Source organism: Schistocerca nitens, chromosome 7, assembly GCF_023898315.1.
Source record: "Schistocerca nitens isolate TAMUIC-IGC-003100 chromosome 7, iqSchNite1.1, whole genome shotgun sequence".
Lineage (NCBI taxonomy): Eukaryota > Metazoa > Arthropoda > Insecta > Orthoptera > Acrididae > Schistocerca > Schistocerca nitens.
Window position 1 is genome coordinate 345,085,552 of NC_064620.1, and position 20,341 is coordinate 345,105,892.

The 20,341-nt window shown below is 39.9% G+C and overlaps 2 protein-coding genes across 4 annotated transcripts in view; one reads left to right on the forward strand and one right to left on the reverse strand.

Annotated features, from left to right (window-relative positions):
- LOC126194957 (uncharacterized) overlaps positions 1-6,914 on the forward strand; it is a 233,260-nt gene extending 226,346 nt beyond the window's left edge. For all 3 annotated transcript variants that reach the window (XM_049933347.1, XM_049933346.1, XM_049933348.1), the window contains exon 17: positions 5,173-6,914. In XM_049933347.1, coding sequence (XP_049789304.1) covers positions 5,173-5,288 — 116 coding nt within the window. In that variant the 3' untranslated portion in view covers positions 5,289-6,914. The remainder of the gene's footprint in view (positions 1-5,172) is intronic.
- Positions 6,915-7,061: 147 nt separating this feature from the next.
- The window catches only part of LOC126194958 (tetratricopeptide repeat protein 12-like), a 120,936-nt gene continuing 107,656 nt past the window's right edge, over positions 7,062-20,341 (reverse strand). Inside the window, exon 5 of the mRNA XM_049933350.1 lies at positions 7,062-7,195. Within this exon, the coding sequence (XP_049789307.1) occupies positions 7,167-7,195 (29 nt within the window). The 3' untranslated portion in view covers positions 7,062-7,166. The remainder of the gene's footprint in view (positions 7,196-20,341) is intronic.

A 20,341-nucleotide genomic window follows, 5' to 3' on the forward strand; every position in this document is an offset into this window, starting at 1 on the left:
AGAGGTGTACAGTCCTTGGAGGATGTAATGGTACACAATGTGTGGAATTACTCATATGTATTGCTGCTGGATACTCTCTTGTACAGCATTTCTCAAACTGTGTTCTGCGGGAAGTGAATAAGTGCTCCACAAAAACTATTAATAGCAAGGCAGGTTTGTTGTTCTTTTATGATATTAATTACTTTTTAAAGTTCATTATGATTTCTGTGTTAGCAGTTAAAACTTAAAATTAATAACTGAGTAAAACAAGTTTTGAGAATATTATGAAATTGTTACTTGCTATATAATGGAGATGTTGATTCACAGATAGGCACAACAAAAAGACTGCCAAACAAGTAAGCTTTCGGCCAGTGGCCTACTTCTGACTTAGGCAAAACACACGCACAACTCAAACACACATGACCACTGTCTATAGCTGTTGAGGACAGACAAAGGGACTTGAAGACCATTTGCAGCCATTCATATACTTTATGTTCCCAAATAACAACAGAATTTATGTGGATAACAATGAGCCATGTTACCATGCCACAGTTGTTCATGATTGTTTTTAAGAACTTTCTGGACAGTTCAAGCAAATGATTTGGCTACCCAGATCACCGTACTTGAACCCCATGAAACATGTATGAGACATAATCAAGAGGTCAATTCATGCACAAAATCCTGCACTGGCAACTCTTTCGCAGTTATGGATGGCTGTAGAGGTAGCACGGCTCAGTATCTCTGCAGAGAACTTCCAGTGACTTGTTGAGTCATGCCACATCAAGTAGCTGCATTGCACTGGGCAAAAGGAGGTCTGAGGTAATATTAGGAGGTATCCCATGACTTTTGTCACCTCAGTGTATATTGTATCCAAGTCACTGATCCAGGTTATCTTCTACATGTTTTCCTTCAGTCAAGGGATGGTTCTCTGAAAGCTGCCACTGGTTTCCTGCCTCAGCCATGCTCTGTGTCTGAGTAATTTCTGTTCTTCTTTTTATTTATTATTTGGGCGATAAAAATCTCACTGTAATTCTTTCTCAGTCATTTCAGTTAACTCTGTTCCCTGTGTGGCAGAAAAAACTCCACCCTGCACATCAAACAGTAACAAAAGGATACTTAATAAAAGTTTTCTAAGTTAATGAGAATTATCTGCTGCCCACTTCTGAGAGTTTTGTTTGTTTTAGAGTGCCCCCAAATGGATAAAATGTGGTTTGTTGCAAGACAACTCCACATCTGCATAAGGGAGTATTGCTCTTACTCAGAAAAAGCTCATCAGGTTTGCCACTAGCACCCACTTAGTTCTGTACTAACATCTTTGGAGTGCATCTTGAGGTACTTGTGCAGCATTACTATCCACATTTCATTGGAAATTCCAATGGTAGTAGCATTAGAAGACCCTGGAAATCATTTTATTTGTGCCCCTACCATCTGGACTCTTCATACAACCAGTGGCTTTCATTGTAATGACTCCTCTTCTAAACTAACAGCACGAATGTTTTACTGTTAAGAACAAGAGAGGTAGGCCAGTACTGAGGTGCGTCAAAGTATAAAAATCCAGTATGTTTACAATCAGTACACTTTGTTCAATATTTATCCAGTGAGCAGTTTCATGTCTGTAATGGAACTGTGGATGGACTGTAAAAAAAACCATTTACAGTTGCAGTAATCTATTTACTGGTCTCAAAAAGTTTATAGCCACAAATCTCTTAGATTTCAGAGTAGACGGAAGTCAGAGGGTGCCAAATTTGACGAATTTTCATCAGTTTCCTATTGCCAGGGCATCATTGTGGTCAGGTACAATGAAAGAGCAACTGAAACAGTTTTACCAAGAACCTTACAAATGTTCAATGTGAGCACTATTTGTCACATGGCACACATCAAGTGTATAGCAGAGTTCTTCCCAAACGTTGATAAGTGTGTCTTCAGTGACTGTAGCAACAGCTGCTTCAATCTGGTTTCTTAATTCAGGGAGATCTGCTAGTAGCAGAGGCACGTACACACAATCCTTGATGATGCACCATAGGAAAAAATCGCATGGCGTGGTCAGGTGAACGTGGAGGCCATGCAAAGCAAGCCCTGTCATTGGGCCCCTTGCGGCCTATCCAGCACTTCGGTACAGTGAAGTTCAACCAATCGCGTACTTCGCTATGCCAGGGAACATTTATAAGGTTCTTCGTAAAACTGTTTGAGTTGCTCTTCATTTGACATATCATTTATAACTGTAAGTTTAATGTAATCAATATTATAAAACACCCTGTAGACTTTTCATCTTTACCAAAATATCTTCTCACATATTGTATGCCAAGTTACTCCAAGAAACTTGCTGGATATTTACTAATTAATGGTTACCTGGCAAAGAATAAGACAATAAAAACAACTTTTTCTAATGAGAAAACACCACCTTTGCGTTTTTTGGTTCTGGAACCACTGGTGTACTTCATTATGTCTTTCTGTAAATATATCATCCAGGTTGTTAACTATTGAAAAGGAGGACTTTTGTATGAATTTTTGTTGGTGAGTAACTGTGCATAACAAAGGATTTTGTGATAATGCATTGTTAAGCTCCTACCATTATCAAGAAGAGAGACACAACACAACTCTTCGGAAAAACTACATAAATAGAACTCCTCTTCAAATTGAGCTGATACTTCACCTTAGTTATTTTGCAACATTTATCAACATTTCTTTGATATCAAAACAATCTTTGAAAGGGCACGGCCGACTTCCTTCCCCATCCTTCCCTAATCCGATGAGACCGATGACCTCGCTGTCTGGTCTCGTTCCCCAAACAACCCAACCCAACCCAAAACAATCTTTGTGCCTAGTGAAAAAAATTTTCCTATCCTCAAATGATTAGATAAGTTCATGAGATAAAATTTCTGTTAACATACTCTACCCACCCTTGCTTTGAGTTGGGTTAAAAATATTACAAAATTCTTAATTTATTTCAGAGTTTCAGTAATACTGTCAAAGCATATTTTGTCATTTGTACACACTCAGTCCCAACCAGGGTGCGATTTGTGCTTTTACCAGTGGGGGGGATGTCTTCGGGGGTTATTAGAATTATATATGTTACCAGCTTGGACCGCGGAGTTACGCATGGTTAAACAGGTATTTATAAATAGATGTTAATGCCGAAACTCACTATTCACGCATATGCACTATCAGAAAAGCCATCCCTTGTTATATCTTTAAAAGTACATTATAGGTAAAGATTATTTACAAAATCCTCTACATACAGGTATACGAGGGGAATTCAAAAAGTAGAGGCACATTTGTGAAAAGCTTTACTTACTCTGATGATAGAAAACTGAAACATATTAATAGTGTTAATAGTAAGACTTATTAAAAACTTTCAGTATTCGGCTCCACAAATTTAAATTATATGTAAAGTTTTACTCTAGTCCTTGGGAAATAAACATCCCAGGTTGGGATGCATAAACAAAAACCAGAGGAGGGGATGGTCTGATGCAGAGGGGGGGGGGGGATCCCCCCCCCCCATCCCCCCCTGCAAATCGCACACTGGTCCCAACATCTCGAAGTAAAAAACTTATTATTACTGTGAACTTCATCTGTATTATATTCTTGCATAACTGTACATGTGTAATAAATTTCATTGAAGTCTGTGTCAGATATGTTGCATACAATCGATGTTTTAGTGAAACACAGTCTGTTATTGAAAATTGCCAACAATGATGCCAAGAAACAAAACTGATGTCCTTCCTTGCAGACCTACATCAAACTTCCTCTGTGTTTATTTTTTTTTTTAACTGAAATAGCTGTTTCTTGTTACAGTCTTTATTTATTTTTGTTACACATTTGTTTTGCCTTTTACGTTCAGGCACCTTCAGTAGATTTAATCTGGGATAATACAATTTTGTGTTTGTATACAAAACTTTTAGATTGCAACGCATAGTCATAAAGTAAGTTTACTGTGACCGTAACGGATTGTGGTTTTTTGAGGGTTCACAACGCTGATTGGTAGAGGAGGAACCCAGATCAGAGTAAGCATCGCAGGAACATGATAGTACATAAACTCGTATTGTAGTGTTCTGCTGTGTGAAGGATGCCTGTAAGAAATCCCTCTCAAGTGTGAGCCACATGCTGTTATCTGCTTCCTACTTGTGAAAGGAATAACACCTACCAAAATCTCTTTGCAAATCAAAGTGGTCTATCTTTTTGCAAATCAAAATGGTTTACAGCTAAGGTGTTACAAACAGAACAAGTATGTTTAAGTGGTGTAGGGAATTTACTGCAGGCAGAAGGATTTGTAAAGACTGTTAGTTGACAGTGGATGAAATATCTCTTACAGGACTCTCACAGAAACACTGGGACACAGGAAACTGTACACAAGAGAAGTCCCAAAACAGCTGACAGTGGCACAAGAAAAATTGGTTCAGTAATGCCTGTGAGTTTCCTGGACAATTTGAACTGGCAGATGAAGATTTTCTGAGCACTATTGTGTCTGGAGATGAAACGTGGATGGCTCCATACATGCCTGAGACAAAAGACAATCGTCACAGTGGTGTCATACCAGTTCATCAACCAAAAGATTCAAAACCAAAATTTTGGACAAAATTATCACAGCTTCTTTGTTTTTAGACCAAATAGGCATCATTTTGGTCAAATTTCTACCTCAGTGGGAGACCACCAATGCGCAATAATATTTGAGACCTTAAAAAATCTCAAAAAGAGCATTCAGAATAAAAGAAGGAGAATGCTGACGAGAGGAGTGTGCTTGTTGCATGACAGTGTTGGTTCTTGTACAGCTGTAGCTGCCAAGGTGCACTTGGACTCATTTAGTTGGGATGTTTTGAGCCACCTACGCATTCCCCTGACTTGACACCTTCACATTATCATCTTTTCACCTCCCTGAAGGAGCTGGTGGGAGAGTTGTTTGAGGAGACCGTAAAGAAGCTTGTGCTATGTCTCACCACATACATTGAACAGTATGGTGATTATGTGGAAAAATTGTCAATAAGTGTATCAAAAGTATCCTTTAATGTTTCTTCAGACACACTTTTTCTTAAAAAAAAAAATCTAGGACACTTATGAGAGGCAGAGAAAAACACTTCTGGCTTTCAGTTTAAAGAAAATATGAGTGTCCCCTGTCAGTGGTGTCTTGCAAATAATGATGTGTACTATAGTTTCATTTTAATGCATTCCATTAGCTCTTTTGTTTCTTTCTTCCAGGTGTCTCTCTTGAATTGGGTGTTCCAAAGATGATGCTATCAGAAGAAAGTCCTAAACCAAATATTGAACAGTTGATTCTGGAACTAGACTCATCAGTGGATCAAGATTGGCCTTAGTGTTGGCAAGGCTTTGTTTAATCTATTAATTTCAGGGTTACGGCTGTGTTCCAAGTATTACAGATTATTGTTAAAAAAAGTGAATTTTGGAATGTTATGGTAAATGAGTACATATAAACTTGTTATTACATTTCATGCTGAGTTTTACATGTTTTCTCATTTAGTTTGTAGTGTTTTTGTGTAGTGTTGACATATAGTTTTACTGAGGCTTAAACTTAAAAGTACTGATAGTGGTCAGAACCACAAAGTATGGATGTGTAATTTTTATCTGAAAGTATGACTGGTTGATTCACTTTCTTAATTAAATATTGTAGAATATTTCTTCAGATTGGTGAGTGTAATAGATGACATTTTATAATGTGATTGTCAAATGTGGATGTTAAGAGGCATACTCCGTAATGCTGTTAGATAATTTTAGAAGTGCCTCTAGTCCCTGTATGTATTATTTTTAATCCTGAATGGCAGAGTCATGGCCTCTGCTCATTTATGGTGTTACTGTGTGACTGAAAGAGATCTCTCTCAATATTTATGTAAAGGCTGGCATTCTGCCTTACTGCCTGTCCAGGAGTGCTGCTGGTGTCAGTGTGTTTAATATTTGTATAAATTTATTGACATATTTGTGCCAGGAACTACATAAAAACTGTTATCAAGAAACTGGTGTAGTATGTTGCTGTCAGTGTCTGGGCATGTATTTCAGTAATTGTTGACAAGGGACAGTTAATTAAATGCTAAAAGCTTAGAAGAATATTCCACGGTACTTCAAAACATTGGAATGTATGTGCACATCTAAGAATTGATATAGAGGGAAAGATTAATTTGCTAGTGAAATTGTATGTGCAGAATGTGAAATTGTAAAGGTAAGGTAGTGTATGTCTGTAGTTCGTTATTTTCTTTTGTTTAAAGCCATCAAGAAAAAGTAATTGAATGGAGAAATATTATGAGTATTGCATGCTAAAGAAGCTGCAACAAGTTTCTTCAGCTTATTTTCCACACTTCTCTAAAAATATAATACCTTGAAGTATCTCCTTTAGGAGGAAAATATTTATTCTAAATGTCAGTTAATATTTATTCAAGAAACTTTTAATTGAAAGTTTCTCTAATTACAGCACTGTTACAGATTGTCATACTGAATGTCTATCAGATCTTCAAAAATGTGTGGCGGTGTGCATTTACCAGTTAACAGCTTCCTGGCAAACAGTTTTCATAATACATGCTAGTATGATCTTAATGAGTTCTGACCAGTGCTGGCCAAATGTACAGTTATCTAGTTCACGCTGGAAAGTTGTAAATATAAACTGTGCGCTTATATGAGTAGTGCTCCATACTGTCCATAAGGGAGCCATTTGACATTTCACAAGACCAAAGAACTAATGAAGTGTTTCATGTGGCTGTTTAATCATGCAGCATCTACAGTTGCTCCATATGAGACTGCAGAATAGCTGAATATCTGTAAAGAGTACCTGTTAATTATCTTGACTTTTTGTTATTTTCTTTTTCAAAATTACAAGTTTTCCTACTGTTTGTATTATATATATAGCAGATGTGTCTTGCTCAGAGATGACAAGGTCTATGTTCTCTCTGAAGCTTTTTAATGTTTTATAAAAAAATAAAATAACATTACATGTATTTTCTTAGCATTTTACTTACTCCCATTACAACAATTATAAATCATTTCATTAATAGTTTGTGTTTACCAATTATATATTAAATAATGTGATGGTTTAAGTTTCAGTAATAACTTACATTGTCAAAATAAGTTAAAAGCTCCAAGTGTTGTCCAGTGAGATGTTCATGATACATTAAGCTCTGGCTTAATTTACTGCTCTTGTTGTATTTTATTTTTCACTATGATCTCTTTAGTTTTTGGAAGTCCTATGTTTAGTGTTCATTCCATGACTCCATATATTCTGAAACAAGCAATATTCAATGTGAAGAATATTCCAAACAGATCTGCTGTGTGCATTCTATGTCATTATTGTGGTACACAATCAGTTACAATGGTAAACTGTATCACTCTCCAGTTTCATGACAGCAGAGTTCCATTTTTATTCTTTCACCATGATGGGAATCAAAATGAATATGCTTCCTTGAGGCAGATAGAATCAAGCAAGGGAATGCATGATAAGTACTGCCCTGGAAAATAGCTAGCTCATTGTGATTTTCAAGCAGTTTTCTACACAAACTTAATGTAGCATGTAGCTATTTACCCTTCACCACAAATACAGAATTGTATTATCTGTGATCAGGGGCAACCACTCAATTGTCACTGATTGGTTCATGACACACACAAAAACAAAAGAGCTCAGAGATTAACTTCGAAGGGGGGAGGGGGAGAATCCAAATGGTATGGATACTGAAACTGCTATAGAAGTCTTCATTTCTGTGGTGTGCAGCATATTCAGAAACCTGGATAGTAGAATTCATAGTTAGTCACAGCTTGGTTATACCCAGCGTAGACAGCTGGTTTTTTGTTGATCCCACATAGATCAGTATACAGGAACTAAATCAGTGAGTGTAGAAATGAAAATTCTATTTTTCTTAATTTTATGGGAGAAAGAAAGAACTCTTTCATATACACTCAATTAAACCCATTTGTGTGATCAGCTTCTGCATTTTGATTTTGATCGCAATTTCTAAAAATAAAAAGGTAGTTTTTATTATGCAGTTTCTGTACTACATGAATAACATGTTTTTTTGGGTGGGAGGGGAGGGGGGAAGCTATACTTAAAAAAGGAATGCCTAATATGATGAAAAGGATAGTTGCTATTATCATGTAGCAGAGATGGTGAGTCACAGATAGGCACAACAATAATAAAATGAGCTTTCGGCCAACAAGGCCCTCTTCGAAATTAGACAAAACACACACAAATGCAACTCACACATGATCACAATCTCTGGCAGACTGTGAGCAGCAGCACATGATGGGAGAGGCAAATGGATGGTGAGGGTGGGGAGGAGGCTGGGGCGGGCAGGGGGAGGGATGGCAGGGTAGGACTACGGGATGGTACTATGCTGCTTGTGGGAGTGTACAGGGATGAGATGGAGAGAAGACAGAGCAGCTAGGTGCAGTCGGGTGGTTAGATGGAGGGTGGTTTAGAAGGGGGATAGCGGAAAAGGAGAGAAGTAAAAGGACTGAGGGAACATTGGTGGAATAGAGGGCCATGTACTGCTGGGATGGAAACAGGGAAGGGGCTAGAAGGGTAAGGACAATGGCTAATGAAGGTTGAGGGCTTCGGGAATGTAGGATATATTGCAGGGAGTGTTCCCACCTGCGCAATTCAAAAAAAGCTGTTGTTGGTGGGAAGGATCCAGATGGCATAGGCTGTGAAGCAGTCACTGAAATTAAGAACGTAGTGTTTTGACAGTGTGCTCACCAACAAGGTGGTTCAGATGTTTCTTGACAGCAGTTTGTGAATGGTCATTCATACAGACAGACAGCTTTTTGATTGTCATGCCCACATAGAATTGGGAGTGGTGCATCAATTGTGGAAGAGCGGATTTTGAAGGATACCATGCACAATAAGTAAAGGATATAGAAAAAATTTTGTTGACAAAGATCTGGAATTTATTGAACACCCTTTAAACGATTTAGGGGACAATTTGAGAAGCCCTCTTAGATTGCTTCTATATGATGTTGTTGTTTACCGTGTAGTAAAGTCATGGGAAAATCAAAATTATTGCAGAATTATTTAGACCAGATATCAGCGTTATGTGAAAAGATGCATTTGACTGTAAACAACAAAAAGTGTCAAAAGTCCTCCACATGAGCACTAAAACAATCTATTACATTTTGTTTATATAATAAATAGCACAGATTTAAAGATTATCAATTCAACTAAATAGATACAAAGTACAATTTTGAACAACATAAATTGGAACCATTGGACAGAAGATCTTGTGGGGAAAGTGTACCAAGGACTGTTTTTTATTGTTAATTAGTCACCTGCTCTTCCAGTTGTGTTTTTTTTCACTAATTACAGTTGTAAGTTTATCTGAATTCACATTAAAAATGCCTTTTCCAGCTTTCTAAACACGTGTATAAATGCTGCTTATGGTTCGTCTGATTCTCAATACAGTTCATTAATCAGTGTCCTCTACATATTTTCTGTTTTTATTTTTCCTTCTGTCTTCCATCTTGGAATCATTTTCTGTGAAATCAATTTTTCCTGGCCCTTTTACATACCCTGTAATGTACCGTTTTGCTTTCATGATTCCAGTAACTGTTTTCCTTACTAGGCACTTCTTTGTTTCACAATTTGCTAATAGTTCAGATGACAGTATTTCTGATGTATATTCTTTCTTCAATATTATCTTCTATATGTCCCATTTTTTCACCTCAGCAGCCTTCTTCATTTTTTTCACAATGATCAATTTCTCCCACACGTTTTAAGGTCACTATTAATATTTGTACCTGATAATGAGTGCACCTTCTTGATTCCATTTGCTTGCTTTTTATATCATCATTATACAATCAGTTTGGTTTCTAGCATTATCCCATGGTGACTTCGAAGTGTAGACCCTCGTAGTGTGATTTTTGAACCATTTATTTATTACTACTAGCTGTCTTTCCCTGCACAAGTCAATAAGCTGTCCACCTCCTTCATTCATCTTTCCAAGACCATGATAACCCTGCTTTCTTCCTTTTGCGATGGCTTTCTGAACATGCATCATTATTTTGCAGTAGCTTTGATTATCAATTCTTGTCTGTCATGTTTTATGTCATCCTGTGAGTAGATAAAAATGTTCTGTAATTTGTACATTTACTTGGATGAACAATATATACTTTCAATTAGGAATGAGGTGGTGCGTTTGGTATCCGGGCAACACTTGAAAATGTGAGTATTCCATGCCAGATGGGCCGTACGTGATGTTGTTGTAAGGAGATATAGCATGCGTCTGGTGGCAATAAATAAAAACTGTGGATGTGTCTTTGGATGTTGTAATGGAAGCAGTAGGCAATGGATTGGAGATGCTGATCAACAGAGGCAGAGTATCTTTTTGTGGGAGCACTGTAATCAGCTACATGTGGCAACCATAGGGACAGCAATGTACACTGCTGGCCACCGTAAATGCAACACCAAGAAAGACAAGAGGTAGCACAACAAAATTTATTTTGTAGATAACATGTTGACCAAATATCAAATGATTACGTTTACAGACGTCTGTGACATGTGGTTCCTGCCAGAATCAGTAGCCAGAGTAGCCGCCATTGTTGGAGATCACCGCTGCTACACGTCCCGGCATTGAGTCAAAGAGACGTTGGATGTGTTCCTGGGGTACAGCAGCCCAAGCAGCTTACACACGTTGCCAAAGATCATCTGGTGTGGCAGCTGGGGATGTAATCTGGGTCACTCGTGGAGCAACCATGGACCACACGTTTTCTATCAGCGAAAGATCCGGAGAGCGAGCCGGCCAGGGAAGCAATTCAATCTGGTTATTGACGAAGAACCTTTGGACAATGCGTGCCACGTGTGGTCGCGCATTATCCTGTTGAAATATGGCTGTAGCCAAGCCCTGAAGGTAAGGAAGGACAGCTGGCTCCAGCACCTCGGATATGTAGCGCCGGCTATTTAAAGTACCGGCAATGCGTACTAGAGGCGTGCGAGAGTAATATCCAACAACCGCCCCATGCCATAATACCCGGTGCAAGACCAGTGTGGCGGTGCATAATGCAGCTGTCCAGCATCCTCTCTCCACAATGTCTCCACACTCGAATCCGACCATCGTGGTGCTGCAGACAGAAGCGTGCCTCGTCAGTAAAGACAACGTCATTCCATTCTGCTGTCCACATCCGTCTGTCATCACACCATTGGCGACGGAGACTTCTGTGGTTCTGCGTCAATGGTAGACGAAGCAATGGACGTCTTGCGGACAGACCACTCTGCTGTAAACGGCGTCGAATGGTACGCGCAGACACTGGATGATGCGTTACAGATGCAATGTGCTGTGCTATGGTTCGGGATGTCACTGAGCGATCCGTCACTGCCATGCGCACAATTTGCCTATCAGCACGTGCAGTGGTGCACCGAGGTGAATGCGATCGACCACGTCGGTCCGTCGTACCCTCCTGCATCCAACGGTCACATATCCGCATTACAGTTGTTTGGTTTCGTCCAACACGACTAGCGATTTCTCTGTATGATAATCCACAATCTCGGTAAGCCACTATCCTTCCTCTGTCGAACTCGGATACTTGGTCAAACGATGTTCGCTGTTGTCTACGAGGCATAACTGATCGTCTTGTGAAACAACCACAAGGTAAACACACGTGCCGAACGTACACTCGTCGAAATCGCCAAGCCTTAAATGGCGCTATGAGGTGGCGCCACAGGCGCGCATGATGTGCGTCTGCGCTGAAATTCTAATCAGTTGCATATCTCATCGCTGCAAACCCATGGTGTAAATTTCACTTGATTCGGATGCTTCCTTCAGGGTGTTGCATTTACGGTGGCCAGCAGTGTAGTTTGTTTTGGATAGCACGTAAAATGGGGTGTACAAGGGACTGTCAGTGTCCATCGTGAGACATAGTCAGGTGACATATTATTATGATGAGATGCTGGAGGTAATGTTGTAATAACATTGTAGTCATAAGATGAGGGTGGTTTAATAAGCCTTCTAATAAAGCAAGAAAAAATGTTTTATAAATAACTGACCTTACTTCTCGACAGATTCACTGAAGCACCAAAGAAACTTGTACAGGCATTCATATTCAACTACAGACATATGTAAACAGACAGAATATGACGCTGTGGTCTGCAACACCTATATGAGACAACAAGTGTCTGGCACAGTTGTTAGATTGGTTGCTGCTGCTACAATCGCAGGTTATCAAGATTCAGGTGAGTCTGAACATGGTGTTTTAGTCAAAGCACAAGTGATGGGTCACAGCATCTCCGAGGGTAGCAATGAAGTGGGGATTAATACCGTACAACCATTTCACGAGTGTACCATGAATATCCCCCCCATGAACCATGGATCTTGCCGTTGGTGGGGAGGCTTGCGTGCCTCAGCGATAAAGATGGCCGTACCGTAGGTGCAACCACAACGGAGGGGTATATGTTGAGAGGCCAGACAAACATGTGGTTCATGAAGAGGGGCAGCAGCCTTTTCAGTAGTTGCAGGGGCAACAGTCTGGATGATTGACTGATCTGGCCTTGTAACATTAACCAAAACGGCCTTGCTGTGCTGGCACTGCGAACGGCTGAAAGCAAGGGGAAACTACAGCTGTAATTTTTCCCGAGGACATGCAACTTTACTGTTTGATTAAATGATGATGGCGGCCTCTTGGGTAAAATATTCCGGAGGTAAAATAGGCCCCCATTCAGATCTCTGGGCGGGGACTACTCAAGAGGACGTCGTTATCAGGAGAAAGAAAACTGGCGTTCTTGGGATCGGAGCATGGGATGTCAGATCCCTTAATCGGGCAGGTAGGTTAGAAAATTTAAAAAGGGAAATGGATAGGTTAAAGTTAGATATAGTGGGAATTAGTGAAGTTCAGTGGCAGTTCAGGTGAATACAGGGTTATAAATACAAAATCAAGTAGGGGTAATGCAGGAGTAGGTTTAATAATGAATAAAAAAAATAGGAGTGCGGGTAAGCTACTACAAACAGCATAGTGAACGCATTATTGTGGCCAAGATAGACACAAAGCCCATGCCTACTACAGTAGTACAAGTTTATATGCCAACTAGCTCTGCAGACGAAGAAATTAATGAAATGTATGATGAGATACAAGAAATTATTCTGGAAGTGAAGGGAGATGAAAATTTAATAGTCATGGGTGACTGGAATTCGAGAGTAGGAAAAGGGAGAGAAGGAAACATAGTAGGTGAATATGGATTGGGGGGAAGAAATGAAAGAGGAAGCCGTCTGGTAGAATTTTGCACAGAGCATAACTTAATCATAGATAACACTTGGTTCAAGAATCATACAAGAAGGTTGTATACATGGAAGAATCTTGGAGATACTAAAAGGTATCAGATAGATTATATAATGGTAAGACAGAGATTTAGGAACCAGGTTTTAAATTGTAAGACATTTCCAGGGGCAGATGTGGACTCTGACCACAATCTATTGGTTATGAACTGTAGATTAAAACTGAAGAAACTGCAAAAAGGTGGGAATTTAAGGAAATGGGACGTGGATAAACTGAAAGAACCAGAGGTTGTACAGAGTTTCAGGGAGAGCACAAAGGAACAATTGACAGGAATGGGGGAAAGAAATACAGTAGAAGAAGAATGGGTAGCTCTGAGGGATGAAGTAGTGAAGGCAGCAGATGATCAAGTAGGTAAAAAGACTAGGGCTAATAGAAATCCTTGGGTAACAGAAGAACTATTGAATTTAATTGATGAAAGGAGAAAATATAAAAATGCAGTAAATGAAGCAGGCAAAAAGGAATACAAATGTCTCAAAAATGAGATGGACAGGAAGTGCAAAATGGCTAAGCAGGGATGGCTAGAGGACAAATGTAAGGATGTAGAGGCTTATCTCACTAGAGGTAAGATAGATACTGCCTACAGGAAAATTAAAGAGACCTTTGGAGAGAAGAGAACCACTTGTATGAATATCAAGAGCTCAGATGGAAACCCAGTTCTAAGCAAAGAAGAGAAGGCAGAAAGGTGGAAGGAGTATATATATGGTTTATACAAGGGCGATGTACTTGAGGACAATATTATGGAAATGAAAGAGGATGTAGACGAAAACGAAATGGGAGATAAGATACTGCGTGAAGAGTTTGACAGAGCACTGAAAGACCTGAGTCGAAACAAGGCCCCGGGAGTAGACAACATTCCATTAGAACTACTGACGGCCTTGGGAGAGCCAGTCATGACAAAACTCTACCATCTGGTGAGCAAGATGTATGAGACAGGCGAAATACCCTCAGACTTCAAGAAGAATATAATAATTCCAATCCCAAAGAAAGCAGGTGTTGACAGATGTGAGAATTACCGAACAATCAGTTTAATAAGCCATAGCTGCAAAATACTAACGCGAATTCTTTACAGACGAATGGAAAAACTTGTAGAAGCCGACCTCGGGGAAGATCAGTTTGGATTCCGTAGAAATGTTGGAACTCGTGAGGCAATACTAACCTTACGACTTATCTTAGAAGAAGGATTAAGAAAAGGCAAACCTACATTTCTAGCATTTGTCGATTTAGAGAAAGCTTTTGACAGTGTTAACTGTAATACTCTCTTTCAAATTCTGAAGATGGCAGGGATAAAATACAGAGAACGAAAGGCTATTTACAATTTGTACAGAATCCAGATGGCAGTTATAAGAGTCGAGGGGCATGAGAGGGAAGCAGTGGTTGGGAAGGCAGTGAGACAGGGTTGTAGCCTCTCCCTGATGTTATTCAATCTGTATATTGAGCAAGCAGTAAAGGAAACAAAAGAAAAATTCGGAGTAGGTATTAAAATTCATGGAGAAGAAATAAAAACTTTGAGGTTCGCCGATGACATTGTAATTCTGTCAGAGACAGCAAAGGACTTGGAAGAGCAGTTGAACGGAATGGACAGTGTCTTGAAAGGAGGATATAAGATGAACATCAACAAAAGCAAAACGAGGTGATGCTGAGGGAATTAAATTAGGAAATGAGACACTTAAAGCAGTAAAGGAGTTTTGTTATTTGGGGAGTAAAATAACTGATGATGGTCGAAGTAGAGGATATAAAATGTAGACTGGCAATGGCAAGGAAATCGTTTCTGAAGAAGAGAAATTTGTTAACGTCGAGTATAGATTTAAGTGTCAGGAAGTCGTTTCTGAAAGTATTTGTATGGAGTGTAGCCATGTATGGAAGTGAAACATGGACGATAACTAGTTTGGACAAGAAGAGAATAGAAGCTTTCGAAATGTGGTGCTACAGAAGAATGCTGAAGATTAGATGGGTAGATCACATAACTAATGAGGAGGTATTGAATGGAATTGGGGAGAAGAGGAGTTTGTGGCACAACTTGACAAAAAGATGGGACCGGTTGGTAGGACATGTTTTGAGGCATCAAGGGATCACAAATTTAGCATTGGAAGGCAGCGTGGAGGGTAAAAATCGTAGAGGGAGACCAAGAGACGAATACACTAAGCAGATTCAGAAGGATGTAGGTTTCAGTAAGGACTGGGAGATGGAGAAGCTTGCACAGGATAGAGTAATGGAGAGCTGCATCAAACCAGTCTCAGGACTGAAGACCACAACAACAACAACAACAACCATGAATATCAGGAATCCATTAAAACATCAAATATCCAACATCGTTGCGGGCAGAAAAAGATTCAGCAGGATCAGGACCAACAATGACTGAAGAGAATAGTTCCACGTGACTGACATGAAACCCTCCCGCAAATTGCTGCAGATTTCAATGCTGGGCCATCCACAAGTGTCAGCATGTGAACCATTCAACAAAACATCACATATTGGCTTTCAGGGCCACACTCATGCACCCTTGATGATTGCACGACACAAGGCTTTATGCCTCACCTGGGCCCATCAGCACCGACATTGGACTGTTGATGACTGGAAACATGTTGCCTGCTCAGATGAGTCTCGTTTCAAATTGTATTGAGCGGATGGATGTGTACGGGTATGGAGACAGCCTCATGAATCCATGGACCCTGCATGTAAGCAGGGGACTGTTAAAGCTAGTGGAGTGTGCGTGAGGAGCTGGAGTCATATGAGACCCCTGATATGTCTACATATGACTCTGGCAGGTGACATGTACATAAGCATCCTGTGTCATTACCTGCATCCATTCATGTCCATTGTGCATTCTGGCAGACTTTGGCAACTCCAGCGGACAATGTGACACCCCCACACATCCAGAGTTGCTACAGAGTTGTTCCAGGAACACACTTCTGAGTTTAAACACTTATGCTGGCCACCAAACTCCTCAAACATGAACATTATTGAGCATATCTGGAATGCCGTGCAACATGCTGTTCAGGAGAGATCTCTGCCCCCTCATACTCTTACAGATTTATGAACAGCACTGCAGGATTCATGGCCTCAATTCCCTCCTGCACTACTTCAGACGATAGTCAAGTAAGTGCACACTACATCATGCTGCAATACTGCATGCTCATGGGGGCCCTACATGATATCAGGCAGGTGTACCAGTTTCTTTGGCTCTTCAGAGTAATACAAGGGTGGTTCCTTAGGGTAATACGAGAGAGGTTTAATAAGTCTTCTAATAATGCAAGAAAAAATGTTTGTTTTATAAATAACTGACCTTACTTCTCGACATAAGATTTCTTTGAGGTACATGCAATTTGTCCAGTTTTTTCACCCCACTGGAAAAGTAGGTTTTATCAAACTCTGCAGAATACTCGTTGATTGCATTTGATGAAGACTTCTTATCAAGCCAAATTTTCAGGTTAGGGAACAGGAAGGAGTAACTGGGGTTAGGTTTGGTGAATAGGGTGGATGAGGAGCCAATTCAAAGCCCAGTTAAAGCACTTTTGCCATTGTTGTCACTAATGTTTGGCACGATCCATAACCCTGATGAAAGAGCACTGTTCTGCAAGCCAACCTCTCTCTCTCTCTCTCTCTCTCTCTCTCTCTCTCTCTCTCTCTCTCTCTCTCTCTCTTTCAGCCAATCCAAGCTTCAAATGACCCAACAATGAAGCATAATAGAATCCAGTTATTGTTATACCCTTTCCAAATAATCTGTAATGATTATTCAAGGATGTGACTGTGAGCTAACACGGCACCCACCTTGCACACATCTTCTTAATAAACAATTCTCCATGCAGCATATTATGCACTCAGTTGAAATGCCAACAGTATCAGCAGCCTCACTGATTTTTATTTGGCCGTCTTGCATTACCGTATAACAATATCGTGAAAAGGAAAGTTGTACTCACCATATAGCTGAGATGCTGAGTCACAGACACCCACAACAAAAAGACTGTCACAAATAAAGCTTCACCAAAAATAGATGACACATAACACACTCAAGCAAATGCAAGTCACACATACGACTGCAGGTCTCAGGCAAATGAAACCACAAGCCAGTGTGGTTTCAGTTGCCTAAGACAGCAGTCGTGTGTGTGAGTTGCGTTTGCATGAGTGCATGTGTGTGTGTCTCTTGTCTGTGTTTTGACAAAGTCCTTACCTGCCTAAAGCTTTATTTGTGACAGTCTTTTTGTTGTGCCTATCTGTGACTCAGCATCTCTGCTATATGGTGAGTAGCAACTTTCCTTTTCATATTATGGCGACATTCCATCCTGGATTTTCCATTGTTTGATTTTTGCATTACCATATCATGGATTTAGTCGATGGTTTCCTTCCTGATGATGTAAATTGGACAGCTGGAGTGCACTCTGCTTTTGATTCCTGTCCACCCACATTCAATTTCATTAATCCGAAAGTAAAAGGTCTTCGGTGATGGTGCAGAGTCCACGTGAACTTTGTCCAATTATGTTTTTATGTGTGCGCAGTTCCACCCTTCAAATTAAAATGGGTAATAATAGCATGAAACTCAGTCCTCTCCACTTTCAATTGCATATGACGCACTGACCAATTCAGACAGCTTTCAACAATAAACTGTACATTGTATATTGTTGAAATTTTTTGTACAATCTTTGGAATAATGGAGCTTACCAACCAGGAATGTGCAACAGAAATGTTCCATTCTTTTGTGGAAATTTACCAGACGTATCAAACCACCCTCATATTTGTAAATGGTAGTATCAGAAAGTTGGTGGAGACCTTGTAATTCACAACAATGATGGTGGAATCTTTGTCAGTGAAAGGAGCAATAAGGTTATGATTAGTATGACATCATAAGTAGCATTCTGTTCTATTCATTTGATGTTGCACTGATTAGGAAGAGGCAGATAAGAGATGAGAAATCCTTGGAAAGTTGTCAGGGGGTGGCTGGATGGATGAAGCAGCAGACCGATAGTTGGGATTGGTTTGCATCTGTTTCAGACAAAGTTGAAGGTATATTTTTGAGTGTATGTTGTCAGTAGGATGGAGAGCAAATAAATGCTTTCACTGAAAGGAACAAGAAAAGAAAAGCAGGTCTTTTTCTAGTAGAGCAATGTTAATCTTGGTTTTGAAGCTGAACCTTAAAATGAGCTTTTCTGAGAGGACTGAGACTTCTTCAGGGGTCAGATTTTTTCAGATTGGGTGAGACAGTGTTGGACATGGTGTTTTATGGGAGGTGAAGGAAATTCTTGAGGCTGTGGAAGGTGGTGGTGGTGGTGGTGGTGGTGGTGGTAGTAGTGGTGGTGGTCAGCTGTCCATGGCTGTGAGTAGTTGACAGAATAATTTGGAATGTATGATAGTTTCTTTGTAGAGTAGAGGTATTCTCAGCTGGAAATGAAACGAGTAGTTGAGATAGGTTTGTCACATGCTATTGGGAATGTTATTCCAGCTGTCGGAGAACAAGAATCTCTCTCTCTCTCTCTCTCTCTCTCTCTCTAAAATCAAAGAACAAGATTACTGCCACAGAAAAAAATAATTTTTCAAAATGAACAGAGAATGTTGATTAAGTCTGAGTATGGATAGTGTGATTACAGAAGACCAGAGTGCTGAGGATTAGAGACTGATAGGCTCTTGAAAGATGAAAATCTATATGAAAAGATAGATGGCAGCACGAGGTACTGATTTTAATGATAAGCTCGTTGGAATGGATAGCAAGTGCTAGACAGGATATCAGGAATAGTATGTGGAACTTGACTTCTTGCTAGTATGAGCATGAGTTTTCTAAACTGGTAAAATAAAAGCAAGAATTCACAGTACAACTGGTAGGAGAGACAATGTGGCAAAAGAGGGTTTTCTGTAATGAAAATACAAGATGTGTTCAAAAAGAAACTGAAACAGTGCGTCAACCAGCACATGGAGCACACATAGCGGCAGGTTTAGACAACAAACTACCATTTTCTGTGTTTCACTATGACAGTAAGCAAGTTACAGCTGCTGAAGTGAGCATGTGACCAAGCTGCTCATCGAATTGGTCCCAAAGCAATGAAAGGGATTTAAGAACAATGTGTGTATGCAAGTGAAATTCTGCAACAAACTTGGCAGTTGCTTAGCCAAGCAAACGGGAAGGACTGTAGGAATCATACACAGTGTTATGAGAGGTTTAAGTGTTTTCAAGAGAGCAGAATGTCAGTCAGTGATGATCCCAGTCTCAGATCATCATCTACATCAACAGATGTAGAGAGATTATGTGCTGTGATTTGCAGAAATCATCATTTAACTGTTCAAGAAGTTGCTGACGAAGTGGGCATCAGGGTACGATCATATCGTCAAATTTTGAGTGACAAACATGAGAAACGTCAAATCAATGACGAAGTGCCAAGCCATGCCTACTCCCTGTCCACAGCTAGGCAGCAAAACATAACAATCCCATTGTGCCCCAATCTACCATATTCTACAGACCAAGCCCCCCAAACTAAAAACCATCTTCAAAGGACATTGTTTCCAAATTACAGAGGAAATTCATACAATGTGACAAGAGATCAGTGCACCATCCTAAAAAATGCATTCCTGGAGGCCTTTCAAAAGTGGGAGAAGTGATGGGAACAGTGTATCACCAGTAGAGGGGACTGTTTTGAGGGCCACAGTGCTTACAGTGTTGTACAATAAGTAATAAATGTGTTAAAGTAAAAGTTTGGTTTCTTTTTGATCACATCTTGCATGACAATGAAGCCTTTCATGAAGGATTTATTATGTGTATAAACTGTTCTCACTGCACTAGTCACGCTAATTCAGTAGGAAACTCCAGACTTTTGATAAAAACTACCACTGTCTTCATCAGGAAAGAAACTGACAGTCAAAAAGGTAAATGAATCACACAGGTGTAATAGATGTAGTAGAGCCAATGATCTCACTACTACCTGGATGCTGAACTTCAGCTGTTTGATCGTCCCAGCCATAATGCTCGTATTTCGTGTCTTGCCAAACTACAACACGGCTGCTAGGGAAGTCACCAAAACATGGAAAGAAAATACATTTCAATTCTGCTCCCACAGCAGCTTATTACACTACATGTTCAGAACAAGCAATCAGTATGCAATTCTTTGTCACATACAGACCGATGGAAATTTGTGTG